Below are 23,709 nucleotides of genomic sequence, written 5' to 3' on the forward strand. Positions count from 1 at the left end.
ATGGATCAAAAACTGTGGCACATTTACACAATGGAATACCACACAGCAGAAAGAAAAAAAGGAGCTCCTACCCTTTGAGACAGTGTTGAAGGATCTGTAGAACATTATGCTGAGTGAAATAAGCCAGAAGGTGAAAGACAAACACCATATGATCTCACCTATAAGTGGATTCTAATCAACAAAACAACCAGCAAGCAAAATAAAACCAGAGACATTGAAATAAAGAACAAACTGACAGTAACCAGAGGGGAGGAGGAAGAGGATAATGGGGGGAAGAAAGGGAAGGGTTGTCAGAAACTTTTATAAAGGACCCATGGACAAAGACAATGGGCGGGGGGCATGGAGGACTGAATGTGGGAGGTAGGGGTGGGTAAGGCAGAGGAGAATAATGGGGGAAAATGAGGACAACTGTAATTGAACAACAATAAAAAAAAAGTGTAACAAAAAAAGTAAAAGAAAGTAGCTATTCACATTTCATATTGCTGGACAAGAGATCTACCAGAGTAAGTTTAATCTCTCTCTAAGATAAACGGGACGGGGCTTCTGTATTTTTGTCCACTGGCCCAGATGGCTGCCACCCAGGTTCTACCTCTCAGGTTCCAGTTCTTCGGTCTGAGCAAGTAACACAGTTCTTAGGGAAGCACAGCGTTTGGTTTTCTTTTCAAGGTAATGTATGAGTCCATTAGATATTTGTTCTATGCCATGCGCTCAGGGGTTCTGGTCAAAAACATTTAAAAGTATGTTTATTCTGAGACACTACCATTAAAAAAAAGCAAGTGTACATTTAAAGAAAAAAAAAGTTTATTTAGGCCATTGACTAGGATTGTAATAAATAATGCAATATACTAATGTAATGACAGATGTTTTCATGCATTTATCATATTTATAAATTTACAAAAAACCTGGCTTACAGGGCTGTTGGGACATATTTAGAAGAAGGTATTTGGCAATACAGTGAAAGTTAACAGTGTTAAGACTATCAAACAGATTCTCTTTCCTATCTTTTTAAAAATACATTCTCTATATATCTGTGAATAAATGGTAGTGTTCCTTTATAGTTTCTACTTTTTATGAACATGCCAGAGCTAAGCCAAATGTCAAATGATCCCAGTGGATAAATTGTTGTTTATCAATATTTCTAATGGTGTTTTCCTATTTCAGTTTTAAACTCCCCTGCATTTCAATGTGGAGGCAGATATATTGCAAGCCAGAATCATTTAAACAATAAAATATGCCTAAATGAAATAAAACCCCCAAATAGAAGTTTATAAATAGTAACTGATACTCATTACACAAATGCTATAGTAATAAACTGATGTTTGTTAATTTGATAAATGACCAATTATCTGACTGTAAAAGTAGTGGACTTTGATTAAAGCTTAATTTTGCTAGTAAATTTCACATAGAGTTAAAATAGGGTAACCTTTAACATAAATAATTTAAACATATCTTAAACACTGAAGATGTGTTCTTATGTTATTTACAATTAGTCAGTGATACCAGTGTATAGCCAATTGCCAATCTCGAATCCCTCTTCCAACATCTGCTATTACAGTCTTCCTTAAACACTTATGCAAATCAGTTAAGTGAAGGAGAGCGATCTGTGGTCCACAGCAATTCGATGTATGGCCATTTGGTTTGAAGACAGCGTTTAATAGGCGTGTCATCTGTTTGTAGCATTGGATCTTCAAAACCCATAATAACTGCGGTACCTTCCACATACATTACCTGTTTAACAAAATAAAGCCACCAAGGTAAATCGATATTCTCAACAAAATTTTATGAGGGGTACGAAATTTTTCATAGGTTAGCAAATAATTGTTTCATATGAAACTTTATATCTAATTTTATTATGATAGGAATTATATATAAGCAAGAATATCTGTGACTAATGTGAACATAAATTTGGAAACAAGATGAAGAAACAAATTTTTACTGCCAGGTGACCCGTTGGTTATTAGATGATAAGTTTATGACAAAAAAAAGCATTAAAAGATCTGAAAACACATGGTTTCAGATAAAAGAAGAACTATTCTTCAAATAACATATACAACTTGGAAGAAATTATTTACCTAACAATTTATATAGTTCCTACTGTTTTAATATTGAGGCACTGAGATGCTCCCACTGCCTCATGAAATGAAAAGCTACAACAGAAGTATAGCTATATATAGTCTCTATAGCTATAGAGTCTAAAAACTTAATTTTCTCTTTTCAATTTAAGCAATGATTTTCCAGAGTTGAAAGCAATTTGGATGTTTGACAATGAAATTTGCTATCTGTTGTACTGAATATTTTTGAAATGTTGTTCATGACTGTACTTTATACTGCATGAAAAATAATGGAGAAAAAATTCTAAAGGATGTCAGGACAAACAAAAATCAAACAGAAAGGTTGATATATGAAACTAACCCAGTCCTCTATATGCAGTGGCAATGATCATACCAAATATAAACTAGCAGGTGGGTTTCAGAAAAAAATGTTTATTCTGATTAATTCACAATCAAAATATTTTAGAAGTATCTATGAATACTTATTTAAACCTAACTTATTGTAAGGGCTCACTGTGTACATTAAGCCATTCAGTCATTAATTTCTTTTTGTCTGATTGTTTAATTTAAAGAAAAAACAGATATTAGACTGCCTTCTTCCAAAGTACGTATACTTATTTTTACACATTCAATAGCTGATGATACACAATTATAATTATGTTCTTCCAATATAAAAGTCAGAAGCTACTTGACTAATGAACCAAAAGAAATCACATTATTATCCTTAAATGAGCATTTCCTTAATCAATACAGGAATAGAGTATGTTGTTATTAGTAGGTAAGATAATTTGGTTTCATCAATGTACTCCTTTTTTAAGGAAGCTCTAAAGACATACTTCAAAGTGAAATATATTTTTTCATCTTTATTTTGGTTAATCTATTAGCTTGTTCCTAGTTTTGATGAGATAAATTTACTATTAAAACTATAACTCATGCTTTTCAATTCCCCCAAGTAAAACGAAAAGTTGTCTACAAAGAATATAACTCATTATACTTAACCGAATGAAAAATCATGGAGAAAAAATTTAAAAGGATGTCAGGACAGAAAAAAAATCAGAGAAAGGTTGATATATAAAACTAACCAGGTACTTTATATGCAGTGGCAATGATCAGATCAAATACAAACTGGCAGGGGAGTATCAGAAAAAAATTTTATTCTGATTAGAGCAGAGCTGGTTGGGCAAAGTACGGTGTGACCTACCTTGGTGGACTGAGCCAGTCTGTGCAGGCTGCTGGATCGTGCTCCCTCCCACCTGACTGGCTTCCTCCTTGTGTTTCCTCAGATATTTTTAATAGTACCTCACTAGGTAATCTACCATATTTCTAGCTCCTAAGTAACTTCATACCATTATACCTCTGCAACTTAATGACAAACACGCTTTACCTTATAGTTCTTACACACTACAGTCACTTTAACATATCACCTTCAATTTCGGATCTCTGTTAGTATGTCAGACACTTGTCACGAGCATGATTGGAAAACTTACTATACACAGGTAGCGTGACCAAGGACAGGATTGGGAATCAGGAACTCAGTTCCAATCCCTGCTCTGCCAGTGACTTCCTGTGTGACCCTGGGTGAGTCACTTAAGCTCCCTGTCTCAGATGCCTCATCTGTAAAATACGGACAATATTTGACTGACCTACCTTGCAGGGATTGTGCAAGTAATCAGTGACTCAAAAGTACCTCCTATGAACAAGGCTATGTCAAATTTTAAAATCTACACAAAGCACTCATTGACACATACCAGGAAATAGCCCAAGTTTTCTTATTGACAAGTTTGTTATTTTACTATGTACATATCAATAACTTATCTTCTTCTAGAGAGGTCTTTAGACCTAATTTAATAAAACTCCTAATTTATATTGTGTTAGGAATATAAGTCTCAGTTTTGGATTTGCTCTAACTAAAATTATTTATTTAGTGTATATTACAATCTGTTTTCTGTAGCCATCCTTAATTTAGACAATTATGAAACCAGCATGATTGTTTCAAATAAAAATCATATGTTAGGCCTCATTCCATCTAATATTAGCTATATCTACTGTGATTGTTACTTGAATAAATGCTAACACAGATATATCATATATGGAGACAAAGCTAATACTTAATCAAAAAGGGTGGATCAGGGAAACCAACTTTCGGATTATACCAGGAGAGGACATCGGAAGTGAGTCACCTTGGAGCCTTCCTTTGTCGGTGCATTCACAGAGGAAAGCGGCAAAGCACAGTGGGCTCACAGGCAGACCCCTGAGTTTCAGTCCCAGCTCTGCCATCTCCTGGCTGCCTGACCTTAGCAAGTTGCTTACCTCCCTGCACTTCAGTTTCCTCTTCTGTAAAACGGGCATATACACACCATACTTATCGTTATTAGTTTAAATCCTTTAAAAATATTTTTCTCAGTCAAAAATCTATTACCCATGTCTTCACTTAAATGGATCAGTAACTTTCACTGGACTAAAACTATAATGTTGACTTAGTAATATTCACATAGACAAGGGTAACAACATTTATACAGATGCAGTTATTTCATCACAGTGAGACTATTACTCCAAAATTCCAATAAAGATCTCAGTGGTTAAATCAAAATATGACCAGTTCTAAAATATGTTGTTACAGAAAAGAGACTCCTGGAATAACCTCCGTAGGTAGCAATTTTGTGACATATAATGTGGAAATCAAACAGTCATATATTCATATACTTGTTTAGTCAACCCAGGTGAAGACAAATCACTATGTGAATGAATTATACCTTTTCACTGTGATTCGATTGCTTCAGTCCATTGTAGTGGTAAACAGTAAATGACTCTGGGCCGCTGGAGCCCTATTAGAAATAAAGTACTATTAAAACTTTGAATTATATCTTTACATCAGGCAATTTCTAAGTAGCAATTGACAGTAAAATGTGAGGTTCTTAAATCCTTATCCTTTGATGGGAGAATCACTTGATAAAACAAGAAACTTTGACTTATTCGGTTCACTACCAGAAAATCTAAAAGCTGAAACAGTTGCTTCTTGAGAAGCTAGAGAGTAGGGAAGTGTTGATTTTTGTTAGCTCTTCTGCACTACTCTATTTTACACTTTAACTACTTGCATGTATTACTATAACTTTTTAAAAAAGAACAAGGTTCTAAAACACAAAAATATTTACTAAAACACATCTCTAACTTTTTTCTCTTGTGTAAATAACTTGTTTTTCTCAGCAAGTATGAAAAGGCAGGAATATCGATTTTGCTCAGACAACAAAACATATAGACCAATATTTCCAATCTGGTCCAAAGTACTGAATTAGGGGTTTCCATCCCCCAAAATATCATTTGAATGTCATGAACTTTTAAGTAGTGAAGATAGCATCGTGAGAAATGAAAACACATAATACTTAGAGACTTTCTAACACTCAGTAAAGAAACGATGTTGTATAAATCATTACACAAACTTTCAGAAAAACCGATTGTGTTATTTCTACTGTCTTCAACCTTGGTTCTTAGTTACTAGCACATTCCTACTGTCTGCACCTTGGATCAAGTACAACTCTCTTAACCTAGCATTCAAGGCCACTCATAAATGGTCTGGTCCACTGAAGGTGCCTGGCTCCAACCATTTTTCCACCTGTGGCTGTCTTCCTGTGCCTATCCCTTGTCTCCTGGCCATATTTGATTGATACAAGGATGGGAATGTGACGTAGCTGGGCCAGCGTCCCTCCTTAGAATTTTTTTCCAATTGGAACTAAGGGAAGAGAGTTCCTGGCAACTGTGGGTAGCTTCCATTTCCCAGAAAACAATAGGCTGAGAGAATGTAGATACTCTGGAGGGAAGAAGAATACAAGATGGAGAGACTACCCCGTCCTAGAGGATCCCAGTGCTGCCTTCAATGCTTGTTCAAATCCTCTGAACTACTCCTGCCAATTCATATCTGTCCTTCCCACTTAAGTCAGTGCAGGCTGGAGTTCTGTGATTCGTAGCCAAGACTCCTAAAACACAGGACCTAATCCACCTTTTCAGTCCTATCTGCAACTATCACCTTCCTGAATTCTCATCTTAGGTGAACACATTACTCGTTTTCCCATGAAAAGACCTTTTATTGTTTGTTCTTTGCATATTTATGATAGTTTTTTACTTCTCTCTCAAATGCCTTTTTCTCTTCTCTCATTTTCATGACCTGGTTCAAACCTTACTTTTTCTGTAAAGTTTTCTTTACAGAAATACACCTGTTTATAATTTGGGACCTTTATAACAACTTTCTCAAAATTAATTTGGAAATACTACTTGGTATTATCTATCTCTTCAGTTGTTATTTTGAGAACTTATTTAAAATTTTATTTTTAACTCTTCATTCTTATATTCCCACCTAAAATCCAAGCTCTCTTACAACTTTTTTATCCTACTAACAATGCTTCACAACAAATAGAAAAATCAGTAATTTATTTGATCATTTCCTCAATTATATACTGAGTCAGTGAACTATTAGATAAATAATTTGGCTGTTGATTTTCAGAGTTAATGTATTTTAACTTACAATATAAATACTTACTGTGGTTGAATACAATTTAAATTCTCTAGGTCTAGTCATTAACAACTAGCATAAAATGCTGAAGTATCAAAAGGCAGTTTACCAAAATGGTAAAGTGCTTAGTCTCTAGGGTCAGGTGACCTACACTGGACTCTTGAGTCAGCCCCTTATTAACTGTATAATCTTAAGCAATTTCTTAAGTTTTCTAATCCTGAATCTCCTCATTGCCAAAATGGGAAAAAAATATCACCTAATTTATAAGGCACATAGTGCCTGGCGCATAGTACATGGTAGCTGCTTCTGCTATTCTTATAAACAAATTGACTTAAATGCTTATGAATATTTCAAAAATCTTCCCCCTGCCTCTGTTTCATAGCAAAGAAATATTCTTCCATAGCACCTACTCTGAGCATCTATAAAGATTATTGAAGTTACATATCTTCCTGGCTGTCCTTCTGACTCTAGTTTTGACTTAATGTAGTCCTGATTGATTAAATATTTACCAAGGATCACTATAGTGGTCTGTTAGTACAAAGCAGTATATGAACAATGGCCCAAATGAGTGATAGTCATTTTACATTTGTGACTACAGAGAAAGAGGACATCAGTGATATGAGCTATGATCAGAGAAGTTCTGAGACACTGAGAGAGGTCTGAGCTCTCACAGGAAGTGAACAGGTAGGAATGTGACAGGTCTCTAAAAGCAGTGGGTCTCAAACTTTGGCAAGGTCACATCAGAATCCCCCGGAGGGCCTTCAAACCCACTGCTAGGCTCCACCACCAAAGCTTCTGATTTACAAGGTCAGGGGAGGACCTGAGAATTTGCATTTTGCACAAGTTCTTGGAGCCCACACTTTGAGAACTCATGACTCTACAGGAAACCAAGAGCAGAATAACATGCTTTGGTTGAGGAAAGAGCATAAACTACACAGGAACAATGAGTAGGTTCAGATGCTGAGTTTGTTCAGAACAATAATGGCAGGAAATAAACAATCACTAAGGCACGAACTTGAAGAGAACAAACAGAATAACCGAATGATAAAGTCTATCACCTGTAAAAGAGAAGAAGCCTAGAATTCTCTAATTACCTCAAAAAATGCTAAAACTAAGTTAATTTATTGAACTATTAAGTTCTTAGAATTATAAGCAATATCATGTAATTAACTAAATATAATTATGGTTGGTATTTACTTTGTTTACATTTCCTAATGACTTTTCAAAATCTTTCCAAAATTAAATTAAAAACAATTATTATCTTTTTATTGCCTTATATTATAACTAAGAAACCAGTATTTCTCTAAAATGTTCTGACAGCAGTCTTGAAACAAATTAAAATTAACATTATTGTCTAAAAAGTTTAAAATGCTAAAATTTGTTAAACATTTATTATGATATCTAAAACATAGTATTAGAGTCTAAAAAAGAACTTTTCAACACACCCTAGCAGTTGGGAGTATGAGCAAATATGATATCACAATCCAAGAGTCTTGTTAACCATATCAGAAAAAAATCTATTTTTGGATGAAGCATTTACCAAAACTTTTAAAAGTCTAATAGCTATAATGTGATATCCTTAGTTACTTTTTGAATTTTCCCTCACTCTTTACTCACAGATAGACGTTTGGAAAATATGGGTTCCTTTTTCCTTTTTAGTTACCCAGATTAAATGTTAATAATATTGTCTACTCTGTTAAAGATAATATATATGAGATATCAAATTAATAATTGTTAATATTGAATAATTTTATCAACATTTTCTTTATCACTTTGTTATTTTTTAAAAATGATCCTTTTATAATTAAATTTTGGGGGGTGACACTGGTTAATAACATTATTTAGGTTTCAGATGTGCATTTCTATGGTACATGATCAGTACATTGCATGTGTGCCCACCACCCAAAGTCAGATCGTCTTCCATCACCACATATTTGGCTCCCTTTACCCTTTATTACCCCCTCCCTCTGGTAACCGCCACATTGTTGTCTGTGTCTATGAATTTCAGGTTTATATCCCACATATGAGTGAAATCATATGGTTCTTAGCTTTTCCTGACTGACTGATTTTGCTTAGCATGATATTCTCAATGTCCATCCATGCTGTCACAGATGGCGGTATTTCATCTTTTCTTATGGCTGGGTAATATTCCATAGTGTTAAGTACCACATCCTCTTTCTCCAGTCATCTATGGACAGACACTTGCGTTGTTTCCATGTCTTGTCCACCGTGAATAATGCTGCAATGAACATAGGGATGCATGTATCTTTGCAAAAAAATGTTTTTAAGTTTTTTGGGTAGACACCCATAAGAGGGATTGATTGCTGGGTCATCTGGTAACTCTATTCTTAATTTTTTGAGGAAGCTCCATAATGGTTCCCATTGTGGCTGTATCAGTTTGCATTCCCACCAGCAGTAAATGAGGGTTCCTTTTTCTCCACAGCCTCTCCAACACTTGTTATTACTTGCCTTGTTGGTAACAGCCATTCTACCAGGTGTGAGATGGAACCTTGTTGCATGAATTTGTATTTCCCTAATAGCCAGTGAAATTGAGCATCTCTTCATATATCTGTTGGCCATCTGTATGTCTTTTTAAAAGAAGTATCTGTTCAGGTCCTCTGCCCATTTTCTAATTGGATTATTTGGTGTTTTTTTGCTGTTGAGTTGTATGAGTTCTTTACATACTTTGGATTTTTTTTTACTTGACAATACATCTCTCTTATAATAGAGACAGAACAGAAATAGGCATTTCTATTAAAACAATGAACTTTAAATTACAGTAGTATCTGATGAAGGGATCAGAATATACCTAGCTAAATAATTTGGTTTATGGCAAATCCTGCACGCAAATAAGAAAACACAAGACAGGTATAGGCTGTAGAAATGGCTTGCCAATGATGCACACATAACTCAAAAGAGTACTGAGACTAGCACAGATTCTTATTAACTGAGCCGCTATCAGAGCCGCTATCAGAGCTCAATGGAAAACATGCCCCAGTGGAAAGCATGTCCCAACGTGAAACAGCACAGCTCTGCTCAAAGGTTTTTCTTTGACTCACCTAAAATTCTCCTGGAACTTAGTTCACTAAAAGGAGCTCCCACTACATATAGACTCCTTTACCTTCTTTCTAGCATCTAGAAAGTTCTAAAAAGATACACACGAATCTACTGACACTAGTTACCTGACAGAAGGAAAACAGGGGTGACAATGGATAAAGAGTCTTTCTCTTTTTACTCCCCATACTGCTCAGTTTTATCCTTTCTTTAGAAAAACAGTATCATTATGTGTGCATATTGGGGCACACACTATCTTCCACCACTCCTCTACATCGAAGTTCTGTGTGACCGTGCTGGGACACACACCCTTCTCTCCTCTCTGTACCGCCAAGTACTTACATAATACTGCTTTTTTTAGTCTCAGATCTGCACGTCAGAACATTTTACATGAGTAGGAGAAAAAATGCTAAAACAATCACAGATGATCATCCCAATAGAACAAAGTAAATTTCTTCAACTATGTTACCTGATCAGGAAAAAATTCTTGAAGAAATGGACCCAATAGTATGATTCCTAATCCTTCTGGGTCTAATTTATTTTTCATGAGATTTATACTGTGGGGAGAGAGGAAAAAAAATAGTGGATACCAAAGGAAAAAAGCTTGTTTTTCTTCTTTCATGATTAAATTACTGGTACTATAACACTTTGACTGCCAAAAATCTTAAGAACTGTTCTTTTTAGCCTCTTAATGGCATCTGATTTGCCAAAACTTGGTTATTTTTAAACCAGAATAATCTGTTACTATTTAGAATTTAAATGATGACGATGACTTTGGAATATTGCTCCTTATTAGGTAAAGTAATTTTAAAACTCAGGCTTATAAACACAGGCTTATAACCTCACAAAGGCAAATTCTCTTTGCTTCATAGGTATGCCCAATTTTAACAAATGAGGCTTTTAACTTAAAAATGCTTAGATTAAGCTCAAGGAGGAAAAAGAAACAGTGTCAAGGGAAGTGGTGCATCAGATAATCAAAAACATCTCCTAAAAAGCTTACTTTTAAGAAAAGAAGGAGGTGAAGGCTTGAAATTCTTAGGTAATGTAACTTGAAGTTTAAAGAGGTAACGACAATTCTCAAAGAGCTAAGGTATATGGAATTACAGTAAGTGGTGGGTACTTCATTATTGCAGGAACAACCTCACCTAGACAGTGCTTTGCATAACCCTTACCATTTAGGCTGGTGAAAGCTGTTAAGTTTGACTAGAAAGAAGACAGAGAGAAACAGCAGACTGTAGTTTGAAGGATTTTAAAAATGAAAGTGTTCTTAAAAGAACATTTTCATTTTCTGTATTATCTCCCAAACAATAAATGCCAAGTTAAGTCCACCTTATTATTAAACATGCAAAGGACATGACATTTTAAAGGGTCTGAATAAGGGCAGAAGGTTATGACATAAAACAAATAAAGTACATGTAATACATTTAAGTTATTAATCCTAAATTTGGCCCTGCTAATTTATGGGCCATCATGTATTACAAACTAGACCCAATTACAGAGTGAATAACTGAGTCTAATCTTTTAGCTACTTCTAGAAAAACTATCTGACTAAATTGTACTAATTTTATTCAAGGTATGTTATATATTCTGATGAAACAAGGAAAATTAAGTACAGTGGTACCTCGGTACTGGTCCACTCATTCCAGAACCTTGATGAGTGCTGAAACTGATGAGTGCCAAATGCATTTTTCAAGAGACAAGTGATGAAGCATTTTTTCTTTCAGGGAGGCATTGTGACTCATGTAAGTTCTAACAAGTGCAACAAGTCCCCAGCAAGCACTGAGTGCTGGAACATTTTTTTCTCGTCAAAATGCAACAAGTACAGGGTTTGACAAGTTCTGAGGCAAACAAGTACTGACATATGGCTGTAGAAAATGTATAGCTATCTATGTAAGAATTTGAAAAAAAAAATAACTTTTCCTTTTCCCTCCTTCCTGTCTTAAGAATTGGCAGTAACCAAAAATACCTGAATTCAATTCTTTTTTGCAAATTAGAGCAATGAAAACAAGATAGTCTCCACTTGGAAATCAGTTTAGAAAAAACACACTAATTGCTATTATTCCATTTATTAGACCAGTTAAATGCCCTCTGAATTTCTCCTCTTTAAGCTGGGAACAGCAAATTATGTCTGTTAAGACTGGACAACATCACAGCTCTCGACAGTAAGACTGAGATATTAATTCAAGCGTGACTGGTTTATAAATGTATATATGCATTTCATACTTTCAAAGAAAATACCTGATTTACCTAAAAACAGAATAGGGTCAAGTTTTAAAAACTATGTGTATCAATATATTTTACATTGCTTTTACTGAATCCTTTCCTTAAATGTTTTTTGTTGTCAGAAAAATGTTCAGAAGGTAAAAAAATTATGCAGATAAAACAAAAGTTAGTGCAGATCATAGGTGATCTTTATTTTATTTCCACATTTGATCTCCATATGTCCAATCAACAAGAAAGATATTCTCATGCATAATAAAGATCTCAAATTTATGGAGAAAGTTATAGATGTAGCAAATGTACAAGTATAACAGTGAGAAGATAAAATATTAATGTTAGGCAATACTTCCATACTTTCAATATTGAAAAACTCTGTTCTCTGATATTCTGGGTCACCTACAAAGTTTCTGATCAGTTAATTTAATCATCTAGAAACATCTTTGATCTAATGAAAGTCCCACTTATTTAAGCAGGATGATTAGCAATATGGGTATTATATAGACTTGTTACTACATTCACTGAAACTACTCAAGATATGGACAAAATTTTTAATGGAAAAGGTTTGCAATGAGAAAAAACATTTAGTTTGTTATCAAAGACGTTTTACATTTTTAGCACATTTTTCAGCAAGACAATAAGTGCATAGTGGGAAGGGATGCTCATTTTAAGTATGTGAAGTCTCTGCTATAACACTGATTAGTCTGATTTATTCATAAGCCTTTGCTTTATATAAAGTGCTATGCTTAGATTTTTAGAACAGCATAACTGTATGTTTTCAATTTAACGGAATTTTTTAGTTGGTTATATAACAGTTCCTATTTACTTACTATTCAGGATCTGAAACAAGGTCCAGCGCTTTCATCACATCTTCCAGAAGAGAATCAGGGATGAATCCATTATCTGGGGAAAAAATGGAAACAACTTGGGATATGAGTTTACTTCAAGAAATGCTATTACCACTGATCAGATTCCAGTGGGGTGGGGGGATCACATAAATGGATATAAAGAGTTAAGAAACAGCTTATTAAGTTTATTTTAGGTACAATGCCTATTATTATTAGACATTTTCTTATATTTATTCTCTTGGGCACATAGGCAAAGATTTATTTTTCAAGGTTAGTTTCTGAGAACTCAAAGGAAACCTTAAAGTCAAATTGCTTTTTTAAAACAGGCCTATAAATGTAAATGATAAAAGTTTTTTTCTACTCAGTTATAACAAATATTTACTAATTAGGTATATCTTTTAATAACGTGAACCTTTAAATTCCCTCTACGAAATCAAGTTAAAATAATTCTTTACCAATAAATTCCTGTCTTCACAATGTTATTTAACTTTTTGAAGAATGTTCATGATCCACTGATATTCAGATAACTAACAATATATGAAGAAAAGATATCCTTATAAAAGCCTCAGTTTAAGAAAAAGCTGTAGGTTTAATTGGAAAAAGTAGAATCAAATGTTGATAAAGACTGGCCTATGGAAAATACCCCTTTTCGTGGACTGGATGAGGAAATGGCCCTGGCAAACGGCCCCAGCTCAGTGATGAAGCAGAACGTGACACACCCACAAAGCCTGCGGACAGTCTGAAGTCACAGGGGTTTTAAACAAGCAAGTTGTTCATTCCCTTAAATGTACGATGCCTGTGTTCTTCTACTTCTTTACTCATTCCCGAAGACTGTCTCAGCTTTAAATAAACGTCTAACACAATATCCCTTTCAGGGATTAGACACTTTTTAAAAAATCTCGTCATGGAGACCAAGATGTCCAAGATAATCAAATAACAGAATAAAGTGTAGCTGCTCTTCCCCATGTGGCATCCACTCTGTCTCTACAGGAAAGGAGACAAAGTAGTTATGATTTTAAAATGGTGTTTTCTTAAACCTCATAAGCAGATGTTTATCCATTTGAAGGCAGACTGGCCTTGACTAAAAGGCTAAGATTCATTTAAGGTACTTAAAAATGTACAATTTTCGTGGGAACAAAAGAAAAAATAAACAAATGGGACTATATCAAACAAAAGTTCTTGCACAGCAAACGAAATCATCAACAAAATAAAAAGACAACCCACTGAATGGGAGAACATATTCATCAACACATTTGGTAAGGGATTACTACCCACAATTTATAAAGAACTTTGAAAACTTAACACCAAAACAACAATAAACAATGCAATTGAAAAAGGACCTGAATAGATACTTCTCCAAAGAGGACATACAGATGGTTGACAGACATATGAAAAGATGCTCTAAGTCACTAATCATCAAAGAAATGCAAACTAAAACCATAATAACACATCACCTCACACCTGTCAGAATGGTTATCATCAATAAAGCAAAAAACAAATGTTGGTAAGAATGTGGAGAAAGGGCAACAGTTCTACCCTATTGGTGGGAATGCAGACTGCTGCAGCCACTGTGGAAAGCAATATAGAGTTACCTAAAAACATTAGAAAGGAACTGCCTTATGACCCAGTGATTCCACTTCTGGGGATTTATTCAAAGAAATGGGAAACACGAATTCAAAAGAACATAAGTACTCCTATGTTCACTGCAGCATTATTTACAATATCCAAGATATGGAAGCAGCTCAACTTCCCACCAACAGACGAGTGGATAGTGGATAAAACAACTATGGTACATTTACACAATGGAATATTATTCAGCTGTAAAAAAGAAGAAACTTTTACCCTTTGCAACAACATGGATGGACCTGGTGAACATTATGCTAAGTGAAATAAGCCAGTTAGAGAAGGACAAATACCATATGATTTCACTCATACATGTAATCTAATGAACAAACTGAACTAACAAACAAAACAGAGACAGACTCAGAGATCAGGCTGACAGCTCTGGGGGTATGGTTTTGGGGGAGGGAAGGGATTGAGTAAAAAAGAAAACAAAAGAACTCATGGACACAGACAACAATGTGGTGACTACAGTGGGGAGATAGATGGGTGGAGGTAGAAGAGGGTACGGGGGGGATAAATGGTGATAGAAAAGTACAATAAAATAATGTAGTAAAAAATGTGCAATTTTTAAAAAGTGAAGTCTTAGAATAATTCCAATTTGTCAAGTTACCAATAGTGTAAGGTACAATGAATAATGAACTTGTATCAAGCTCTGTAAACCTAATATTGATGAGTTTGAAACATAGAAAATATTTTTGCTTAGTTAAGTCACAGCCAAAAAGCTCAGCATCTCTAAAAGTAAAACAGGCTTCATTTGGCCACTGGCAGGCAGGAACAGTGATCTGGAACAGCTTCTGTGTATGCAGGCTATCATGGACATCCACTTGGCTGGACAGAAGCAGCGTGCATTACCTGTTCTTCGGGGGTATCGAACAGTGCAGCCTTATCTAGTCTCATTGTGGCCGGAGACTTGGGTCCCACCCCCAAGAAAGAGCTAAGTGGCTGAATAAAGACATGAACCACAGCTAGGAAAACAACAAAATTCCTTTCTTGCCTCAAATAAAATTAATCTTAAGCTTAAATGATCCAACACATTTTTAAGGTACCTATGAGATTTACAACTTGTAAGCATTCTCTACAGTGCAGCAATAGCTATACTAAACCAGCACATTTTGTACACACAGTCTTTTATAACTAAAGATTGTAATATCATTTTCTCAGTACCTCCAAGACTTTACCCAAGATTAAAAGAGGAGATCTGGAAACTGCTTACCTCTTTGAAACATTTATTTTGATGTTACTTTATTTTTTAATCATACCTATCAGGAAAAATTCTTAATAAAATTCTTGAAAAAGAACAGAATCATTAAGCCTAAAACCAGATGAAACTAGTATTTAGTCAACCGATTCCTTAGAGAATATGGAAATACAGACACAATGATGATAAAGACCTTAATACACAGCAAAAAACAGCAGAGGAAATCAAAGAGTACAATTGTTGACTGGTCAGCAGACCTAGGAATCACTAAAAGAAAACACAGAACTTGGACGCATTGGTAAGTTAACCAATGAATATGAAACAGCCTTTGACAGGCTTAGAGGAACAGGGACTCTGAGAGGGAGGACTAACGAAGGCACAGCAGTTATAATGGTGTGCAGCTACTGTGTAAAAATTGAATGCAGTTAAATTGTGTTTTAAAACACTTGAAAAAGAGGAAAAAAGCTGTTTGTTTAAAAATAAATCTGTGTTGTTTTGTTTTTCAAACCAGGAAACAAACTGTGAGAACTGCCAAGCTCCTAGAGGCTGAGAGGAGAAACACCTCAGTGCAAAGGCTTAGCAATGCAGGGGAGTGAACACAGTGCAGTGAGTTTGTCATTTCCTGGGAAAGAAAACCATCCCATCATTCTGCAGAAATCAGAGCTAGACTTTACGGAGAGAAGTACCGGTGACGGTGTCCGTTCTGAATACAAGGGAGCACCTGAAGGGGAAAAGCCTGTCGGGTCTCTTTTAGCCGGGGCGCGAGCTAAACTGGGTGCTTCGAGAAGAAAGCAAACGTCAGGAACTAGCAGAGGGCGAGAAACAGCTTGTGAAGAGTCTGGGGCCAAACATTTGACTGTAACATTTTCAAACCACTGTAGGTGAGAGTTTCTTGGGAATAGAAAAGAAAATGGGGAATAGAAAAAATATTAAAAGCTAGTTGCTATTTGTGTTAATCAAATAATTACTAGTTATTTTATTTTTACTAAATGTTACATTATACTTTACCTATTATTTTAAAATTTTAATAACATACCTACAATTTAATATAACTCTTGTTGAAAAAAGTACATGACTTTTGCCCCTGGGCAAAGTTAAGTCATTTTCATATTTCAGCCTGCCTTCGTGTCCTTGCCTTAGCACTCCTACTGGTTTACTCAGCTGACTCTGGCAGGTGAGGGGCTCCCAGAGGGCAAGGATTCCTAAATCCACAGCCTGGGTCTATGCCTGGTACAAGTATCTGCCCAGTAACATCTGTTACATTTAATTATTCAAGCTAATCCTCACTTCAAGTTTCAACAAACCAGTACATTCAGATACCATGGTTTTTCAAGAATAGCTTTGTGAGCTGAATGTATTAAGTTCAGAAAGAAGTGAGTAATTAATTTCTGACCTGTCCTGAAGAATCACTTCTATCAGGGGATAAAAAGAAATTGCAAAGCAAAACATGGTGTCAAGACACAAAAAAGCCATGGCTGGGGCAGCACGAAAGAAAGAGTGGTGACGGTGATGGCGATGGCGCTGCTCAGAGTGAAGAGCGGCGGAGGAGAGGGAGGGGAGAGAGGAGAGGGAAGAAGCGAGAGTGCAGGGAAGGAGATGGTGTCGTTAAAAGGCATGGAAAAGACTGAATTACACAAAAGACAATTTCTAGATAATGTCTAAGGATTGATATAATTGAAACAATCTATAAGTAAAATTATTCTTCAAGATTAAAGAATGCAGCACAATGAACTCATTCCGACAAAGGATGGCTCTCAATATATTTTAGCCACTTTAAAAATAGTATTTAAAGGGCTCCTTTCAAATCAAACTGTTTTCCTCACCCAAATAGGGTTCCTTCCTGAGATGTAATTCTGAGAAAGTTTTTTAAAAAGAAAACAAATTAAAAAAAAAAACACTAGGTGCAGTATGAAAACCTGTGTCTATCATTTCAGATTCTGTCTATGTAGAATTCTGTCTTCAGACATTACTGAGTAAGCTCTATGCCACACATTTTTTGAATTTTTTTTTATAAAACAACAATATGGTCAGTTTATTGAGTATTTAAATAATCATGTAAAGTAGATATCAAGTCCATTCACAGATGAGGAAACTGAGGTTAAGAAAACCAAACAGTTAATAAGAGTACCCAAGGTGGTATTTAAATCCAAGCTCCTGATACCAATTGAGAGCTTTTAGCTCTCAAGAAGTTACAAACTGTCACAAGGTTGGTTTTCTTAAGAAAATGATAATGATAATCTCTGCCCACCTTGTGCGTTTAAGGTAAGGTTTTAATATGACCATACAGGTAAAGTACTTTATAAATTGTATGTCTTGTACAAAGACAGACATAATTATTATTGTTTTTAGACAGGCCCCCACTTCAAAAGATCATTAATAAATTTACCTGTGTAGAACACTGAAAAATGTAGTTTCACAGCAGCAATGCTATAAATGGTGATTAGCCTGCACAGGTCCATTTAATCCATAATAGCCTAAAGCACGGTGCTCACGGGGTTATCACAGGCCTACCTAAACGGCAGACACATGAGCAGCCGGGGCGGGAGCAACTAGGCACAAAAGTAATCATCAGTACCAGAACTCAAATTCTCTTTTCTTCCCTCTAGACCAGTTATTCTACAAAGATACTAAGGTGACAGAGAACAACTGTCCCCATAACAGCCTCTGGTACATGGGGAGTGGAAAGTAGAAAGCTTGTAAGAATATTAAGTGTTCTGAGAAAATCTAACCTGTTTAAATCTTGAAACAAGAGCATCTATGTTTGGGGAAAAATAAAAATTAGATTAGTTTCTAAGTGACTAAAATGACTAAAAATGAAAAATTATTCTACTTTTAACCCTCCTATTAGAGTGAACTACATACAGTTAACCCATAATAGTGGTATTCAAATGAAAAAGTGGCATTTATTTTCTCCATGGTAAGTCATATATAGAAGAAGATACCTTTTCTGAGATAGCTGAACAAGTTTTACTTGCTTTCTTCTTAATTCAACTTGGAGTCCTGCTAAGTTGACATACAGAACTAAATAGATGAAAACACTTTTTATTTAATCAATTTTCTTTCTTCAGTAAAAACAGGGCCAATTTGTTTTCAGATGTATCTATGAGGACTCAATTCTGAAAAATTGCCACTGATTGTAGTTTTAATATTGAAAATATAAGAAATTCTAACTTTCTTCATAAATTGGTAGAAAGAAATGAATAATACAAGTCTGCTCTTTCATTAATCAAAAAATTTTATAAAAAGTGAATAAGCAAACAAACCTACTATTTATGACAACTGTATCCTACTTTTGAACCCTTAAGTTTTAGTTTCTGTGTGTTACTGATGGATTTTTTAAAAATCGGCACTCTAACATTAGCTTTTTTGAAGTTCAGTTCGCCTGTCTATGAATACTCCTTGCTCTGAAAACATCTCTTTACGCCTTTACTCAATAAATTATCATCATCTAAGGTCTTTTGATCATATGCTTGTATGCTCCCTCTCTCAAGAAACTCACAGTTTCAATTTTGTTTCTACAATTCTCACCAATGACACAAACGGAGGGGTGTTCAAAAAGGCAGAGCACATGAAAACTTCATGTTTGCTTTTGGGCCGGTCTGTAGTGGTTGCGCTTGGATAAAAGTATACGCTTGACGTCTCGGCCAGCCGCTGCAATCAAAACTCAGCAGCACTACAGAGCCCTGACGGGAAACTCTGGGGAGACACCCACTTTATCCATCATGCCATCTTACGCACTTCGTCTTATAATATCCATTCTGTAAGGGTTTTACATCTCCTACTGTAATTAATATTAGTTTAGGTGGAAACATGTCCTGAAACACAGCAAACACTGGTATAGGTATGTGTACGACTGCAAAGTGGTGCTCTCCACTGGAATATGAGGTATAGAAAGGGTGAGCATCTCGAAGGGGGTTAGAGGTGGCAGGAAGAACACATGTACCTTAAATAAATCCTTAACAGGATATGTATGCCACAGGAAACTACTCAACTCATTCTCTGAAATATACTTCTTTAAAATATAAATCCAGTCCATCACCATTGATTTCCTCGGTTATTCGAATAACCTCTTGCCTCTAGCATCACTTCTACAAATTACTTTTCTGTTTCCCTGTCTTCCCACTAAGGTCAAACCCTTTGCTGGCTACTTCATGCTTATAAATTACTGTCTTCCACCTGTGTTCACATATATAATCACTTTCTCTGCTTTGTGTTTCCCTTTGCCGACGCACTCTTCCCTCCTCAGAGCTGCATGACAGCTTGCTGACAGTCTAAATTCACTGTAACCACAACATTTCTTTAAATCTTACACTATTAACATCGATATTATTTTCATATTAACTTGTTACAGTTTCTGAAAACTGTCCTTCAGAAGGTTTGACTCTTAGCCCAAGATATATTAAATATATTTAGAAATAGAAATGATTTATTTCTTAGTTTGTCCATCAGAGGATTCAACGTGTCAACAAAATGATTATTAGTTTGTCACCCTCCATGATGGAGTTCAAGGTGCTACACACAACAATGACTCGGAGTTGCTGGTTTACTCTAAGGCCAGTTTCATTCAGTGGTAAATCTTTTTTATTTCCTATTTAAAGATTTAGAATGAAACATTGCCTGGCATTTAAAAGATTATTAATTCCAAGAGCAAAGAAACTTGTATGCTTCTTAAGTTGAGGGAAATGCATATTAGAAGAAGCTAACTCAAAGTCAAATCACCAATGCAAGCACCAACAAAACTGAGCAGAGAGAGAGAGGAACTGACATTTATAAAGTACCTACTGTGTTTTAACCATTGGGCAGAGTGCTTTCCACAACATTATTCATCCTCACAATAACTCAAGAAATAGGTCTGGCTACTCTCATTTGATATATAAGAAAACACCCCTATAGACTTAAAAATAACTAACTTAAATTTATACTGCTATTAAGTTGTAAGAGAAAAGACACACAGTCATATGCCACATAACAGGACACACAACAGTGGTCCTATAAGATTTTAACGGAGCCAAAAACTTCCTCTTGCCCAGTGATGACTGGTACCTGTCCTAGCATCGTAGCACAATACATCACTCACATTTGTGGTGACGCTGGTGTAAACAAACCGACTGCACTGCCAGTCACGTAAAATTACAGCACATACTGTTACAGCAGCGGGCTCTCTCATCGAGGGCTGTGTGGGCACACTTCATGATGTTTGTCCAAGGATGAAAAAGAAACATCCTTATGGTGCAGTGCTCAATACGCATCCCCATTGTTAGGTGGCACATGACTATCCCTAGAAGTTCTGCGACTCAAATTTTCAGACACGAATAGGGCAGATCTTCAAGAGCAAGAAGTTTTTTAAGACAGAATAAAGTGTATTCATAAAGATAACTGAGTCCACTCTGAGTTCATAAGACCTTCACTGCTCCAACAACTTAAATTTCTACATGGTAATTTACAGCGAATTAATTTAAAATATGATGAGGTTTAACGTTACACTTGAAAAGTCAGTGAGTTAGCTATTATACCTTAGCTATAATTACACAAGTACACAAGTGCAAAGGTATCGAAACAACCTAGCTAACAGTATATATTATAGGAATATATACGTAAGCTTTTCAAAAGTGGCACAATCAATTTTACTGAAATATTCTGGGGACTGGAGGGTGACACCAAGAAGATGGAGGACTTGGAGGCCCCAGGGCTTATCTTCCACGTGAGAAAAGAAAAGAAAAAAAAAAAAACAATAAACAAACAACTACAAACTGAATAAACCAGCTTAGAGAAAGTTCTGGATGACAAAGAAGTAGCAAAAACCCTGTAGAGTTCAAAAATCAAAGATGACCACAGAAAAAAAGTACAGGAAGCACATTACCTGTGTCATCCCACCCCCCAGTCAAGAGCAGACTGGCATCAGGAGGGGTCCACTCAAAGGAAGCTCACCACAAGGGGAAAAGGAGAACCCCAGCAAGCCTCATTCTGCTACAGAGGCAGCGGCCTTCCCTATAGATGTCTCCTACAGTCTTCAACAATGCTGATTCTCACTGACAGAACTGCCCAGAGCACACCCCTTCCCCCACCCCCCCAAACTCCATCCACTCCCAGAGGCTGGTGCTGTCATTGCAGTGATACCTGCCTTCAGGGGCCCCAGTCACTGATGTGCCCTGATCTCAGGGATGGGGCACCACAGCACACTATACATGGGAGGGAGCTGCCACTGTTCTTGACCCACATCTGGCCCCTGATCTTGACTTTGTCCCATCATTACCAGGACAGTGCCTGCTGCCCTGAGCCCCATGGAGGGTCTTATATTGCAGCTCTAAACCATCACTGCTGGGTTGGGCTGCCACTGCTCTAAGCCTGAATCCTGACACGTGGCTATAACAGACTACAAATGGAGTCATTCTGCTGCTCACCTGTGACTGCCCCATTGGGACCAGAGATGAGACTTTAACCACCATCGCCAGGCTATGCTACTCTGCATCCTGCTCCCAGACCCCGATCTACCATTATACCTTATCATTTCAAGGCCCATGACATTGCTGCATCCATGCATGCTGGCCAGAGTCCCTACAGTGAGGTCCTGAAACCCAAGTCCCAGTTCCACAGGAGATGTGCCCATGCATGCACCTCCAGACACCAGTTCCAAGCCACAGCAAGTGCACCTGGGCCCAGGACTCGGACAGTGTAGTAGGTCTGCATGCATCTGATTCTATAGCCCTAGCTCTGATATTGCTCTGTGCCAGCATGCCGGGCCAGAAGCCAAGGATTCCCTCTACTAGAACTTCCTCCAATGGGAAAAAAGTGAGAACAGGAAGGCCCAGAAGCTTTCGCTTTGGAAGATCCCAACAGCCCTACCTGCCTCTGCTACATGCAGGATCTCTACAATATTTGCCAAAAGAAGATCCCTGCAGCATAGCCAATGTCAACCTCAGCCAATGCAGCTGCACAAAGACTACACCACTGGACCCACTCAAGGCCAAAGATGCTGCATTCTACCCCCACCAGGGCCTTTGGCAGTCACCCTCAGATAAGACTTTCCCCACTAAAGCCAATCTATCATAGAGCTCTATAAGCTGAAAAAGGACACAAATTAGTCTCATGAAAACATACAAAACTATAAAATTTACTGGTCAAGTTAAATATACAGTCAAATTCAAAACTCCCTATTTGAGGTGTAAGTTAGGTTATTTATGTCAAGGAACTAGATAGAGAAGAACAAATGAATTTCAAAATTAGTAGAAGAAAGAAAAGAACAAACATGAGAAGAGAAATAAATGCAATAGAGATTAAAAAGACAACAGGAAAAAAGTAATGAAATTAAGAGCTGGTTTTTGAAAGGGTAATTGATAAACCTTGAGCTAGACTCACCAGGAAAATGAAGACTCACAACAATAATATCAGAAAGCTCAGATGTAACAACAGAAATACAAAGGATCACAGACACTGTTATGAACAATTACATGTCAACAAAATTGATGATCTAGAAACAGATAAATGCCTAGAAACACACAAATTACCAGAACTGAATCATGGAGAAATAGAAAATGAGAACCACAACAGGAAAGAGATTGAATCAGTTATCAAATACCTCCCAATCAACAAATGTCCAGGAACAGATGGCTTTACTGGTATATTCTACTAAACATTTAAAGAAAAATTAATACCAATCTTTCTCAAACTCCTCCAAGCAGAAGAGGAGGAGGGAATACTTCCAAATTCATGTTATGAGGGTATCCTGACACCAAAATCAGACAAGAACACTACAGGGAAAGAAAATTACCAGACAATATCCCAGATGAACATAGGTATAAAAAAACTCAACAAAATATTAACTATCCAAATTCAATGATATGTTAAAAAAAATTATACACCATAGTCAAGTGCGATTTATTAGAGATGCAAAACTCGTTCAAATCCACAAATCAATCCATGTGATACAGTACATTAACAAAATGAAGTATTAAAATTACATGATCCTCTTACTAGATGCAGAAAAAGAATGTGACAAAATTCAACATTTGTTTATGATAAAAACTCTCAACAAAGTGGGTATAAAGGGAAGTACCTCAACATAATAAAAGCCATATACAACAAACCCACAGCTAATATTGAGCTCCGTGGTGAAGACCTGAAAACTTTGCCAAACTCTAAGATCAGGAACAAAATAAGGACACCCACCCTTGCCAGTTTTATTTAGCATAGTACTGAAGTCCTAGCCACAACTAT

The 23,709-nt window shown here is 36.2% G+C and overlaps 1 protein-coding gene across 3 annotated transcripts in view; it reads right to left on the minus strand.

The window, feature by feature from the left end:
• Positions 1 to 779: 779 nt before the first annotated feature.
• MINDY3 (MINDY lysine 48 deubiquitinase 3) overlaps positions 780 to 23,709 on the minus strand; it is a 94,445-nt gene continuing 71,515 nt past the window's right edge. For 2 of the 3 annotated variants that reach the window (XM_028506055.2, XM_028506056.2), the window contains 4 exons: positions 12,657 to 12,729; positions 10,079 to 10,166; positions 4,805 to 4,876; positions 780 to 1,728 (listed from right to left, as the gene is read on the minus strand). In XM_028506055.2, coding sequence (XP_028361856.1) covers positions 1,579 to 1,728; positions 4,805 to 4,876; positions 10,079 to 10,166; positions 12,657 to 12,729 — 383 coding nt within the window. In that variant the 3' untranslated portion in view covers positions 780 to 1,578. Of the gene's footprint in view, positions 1,729 to 4,804; positions 4,877 to 10,078; positions 10,167 to 12,656; positions 12,730 to 14,820; positions 16,387 to 18,437; positions 18,517 to 23,709 lie in introns of those variants that run through there. The other variant, XM_036024173.1, reaches the window with a different exon arrangement.

The sequence above is a fragment of the Phyllostomus discolor genome, chromosome 1 (assembly GCF_004126475.2).
Source record: "Phyllostomus discolor isolate MPI-MPIP mPhyDis1 chromosome 1, mPhyDis1.pri.v3, whole genome shotgun sequence".
NCBI classification, from domain to species: domain Eukaryota; kingdom Metazoa; phylum Chordata; class Mammalia; order Chiroptera; family Phyllostomidae; genus Phyllostomus; species Phyllostomus discolor.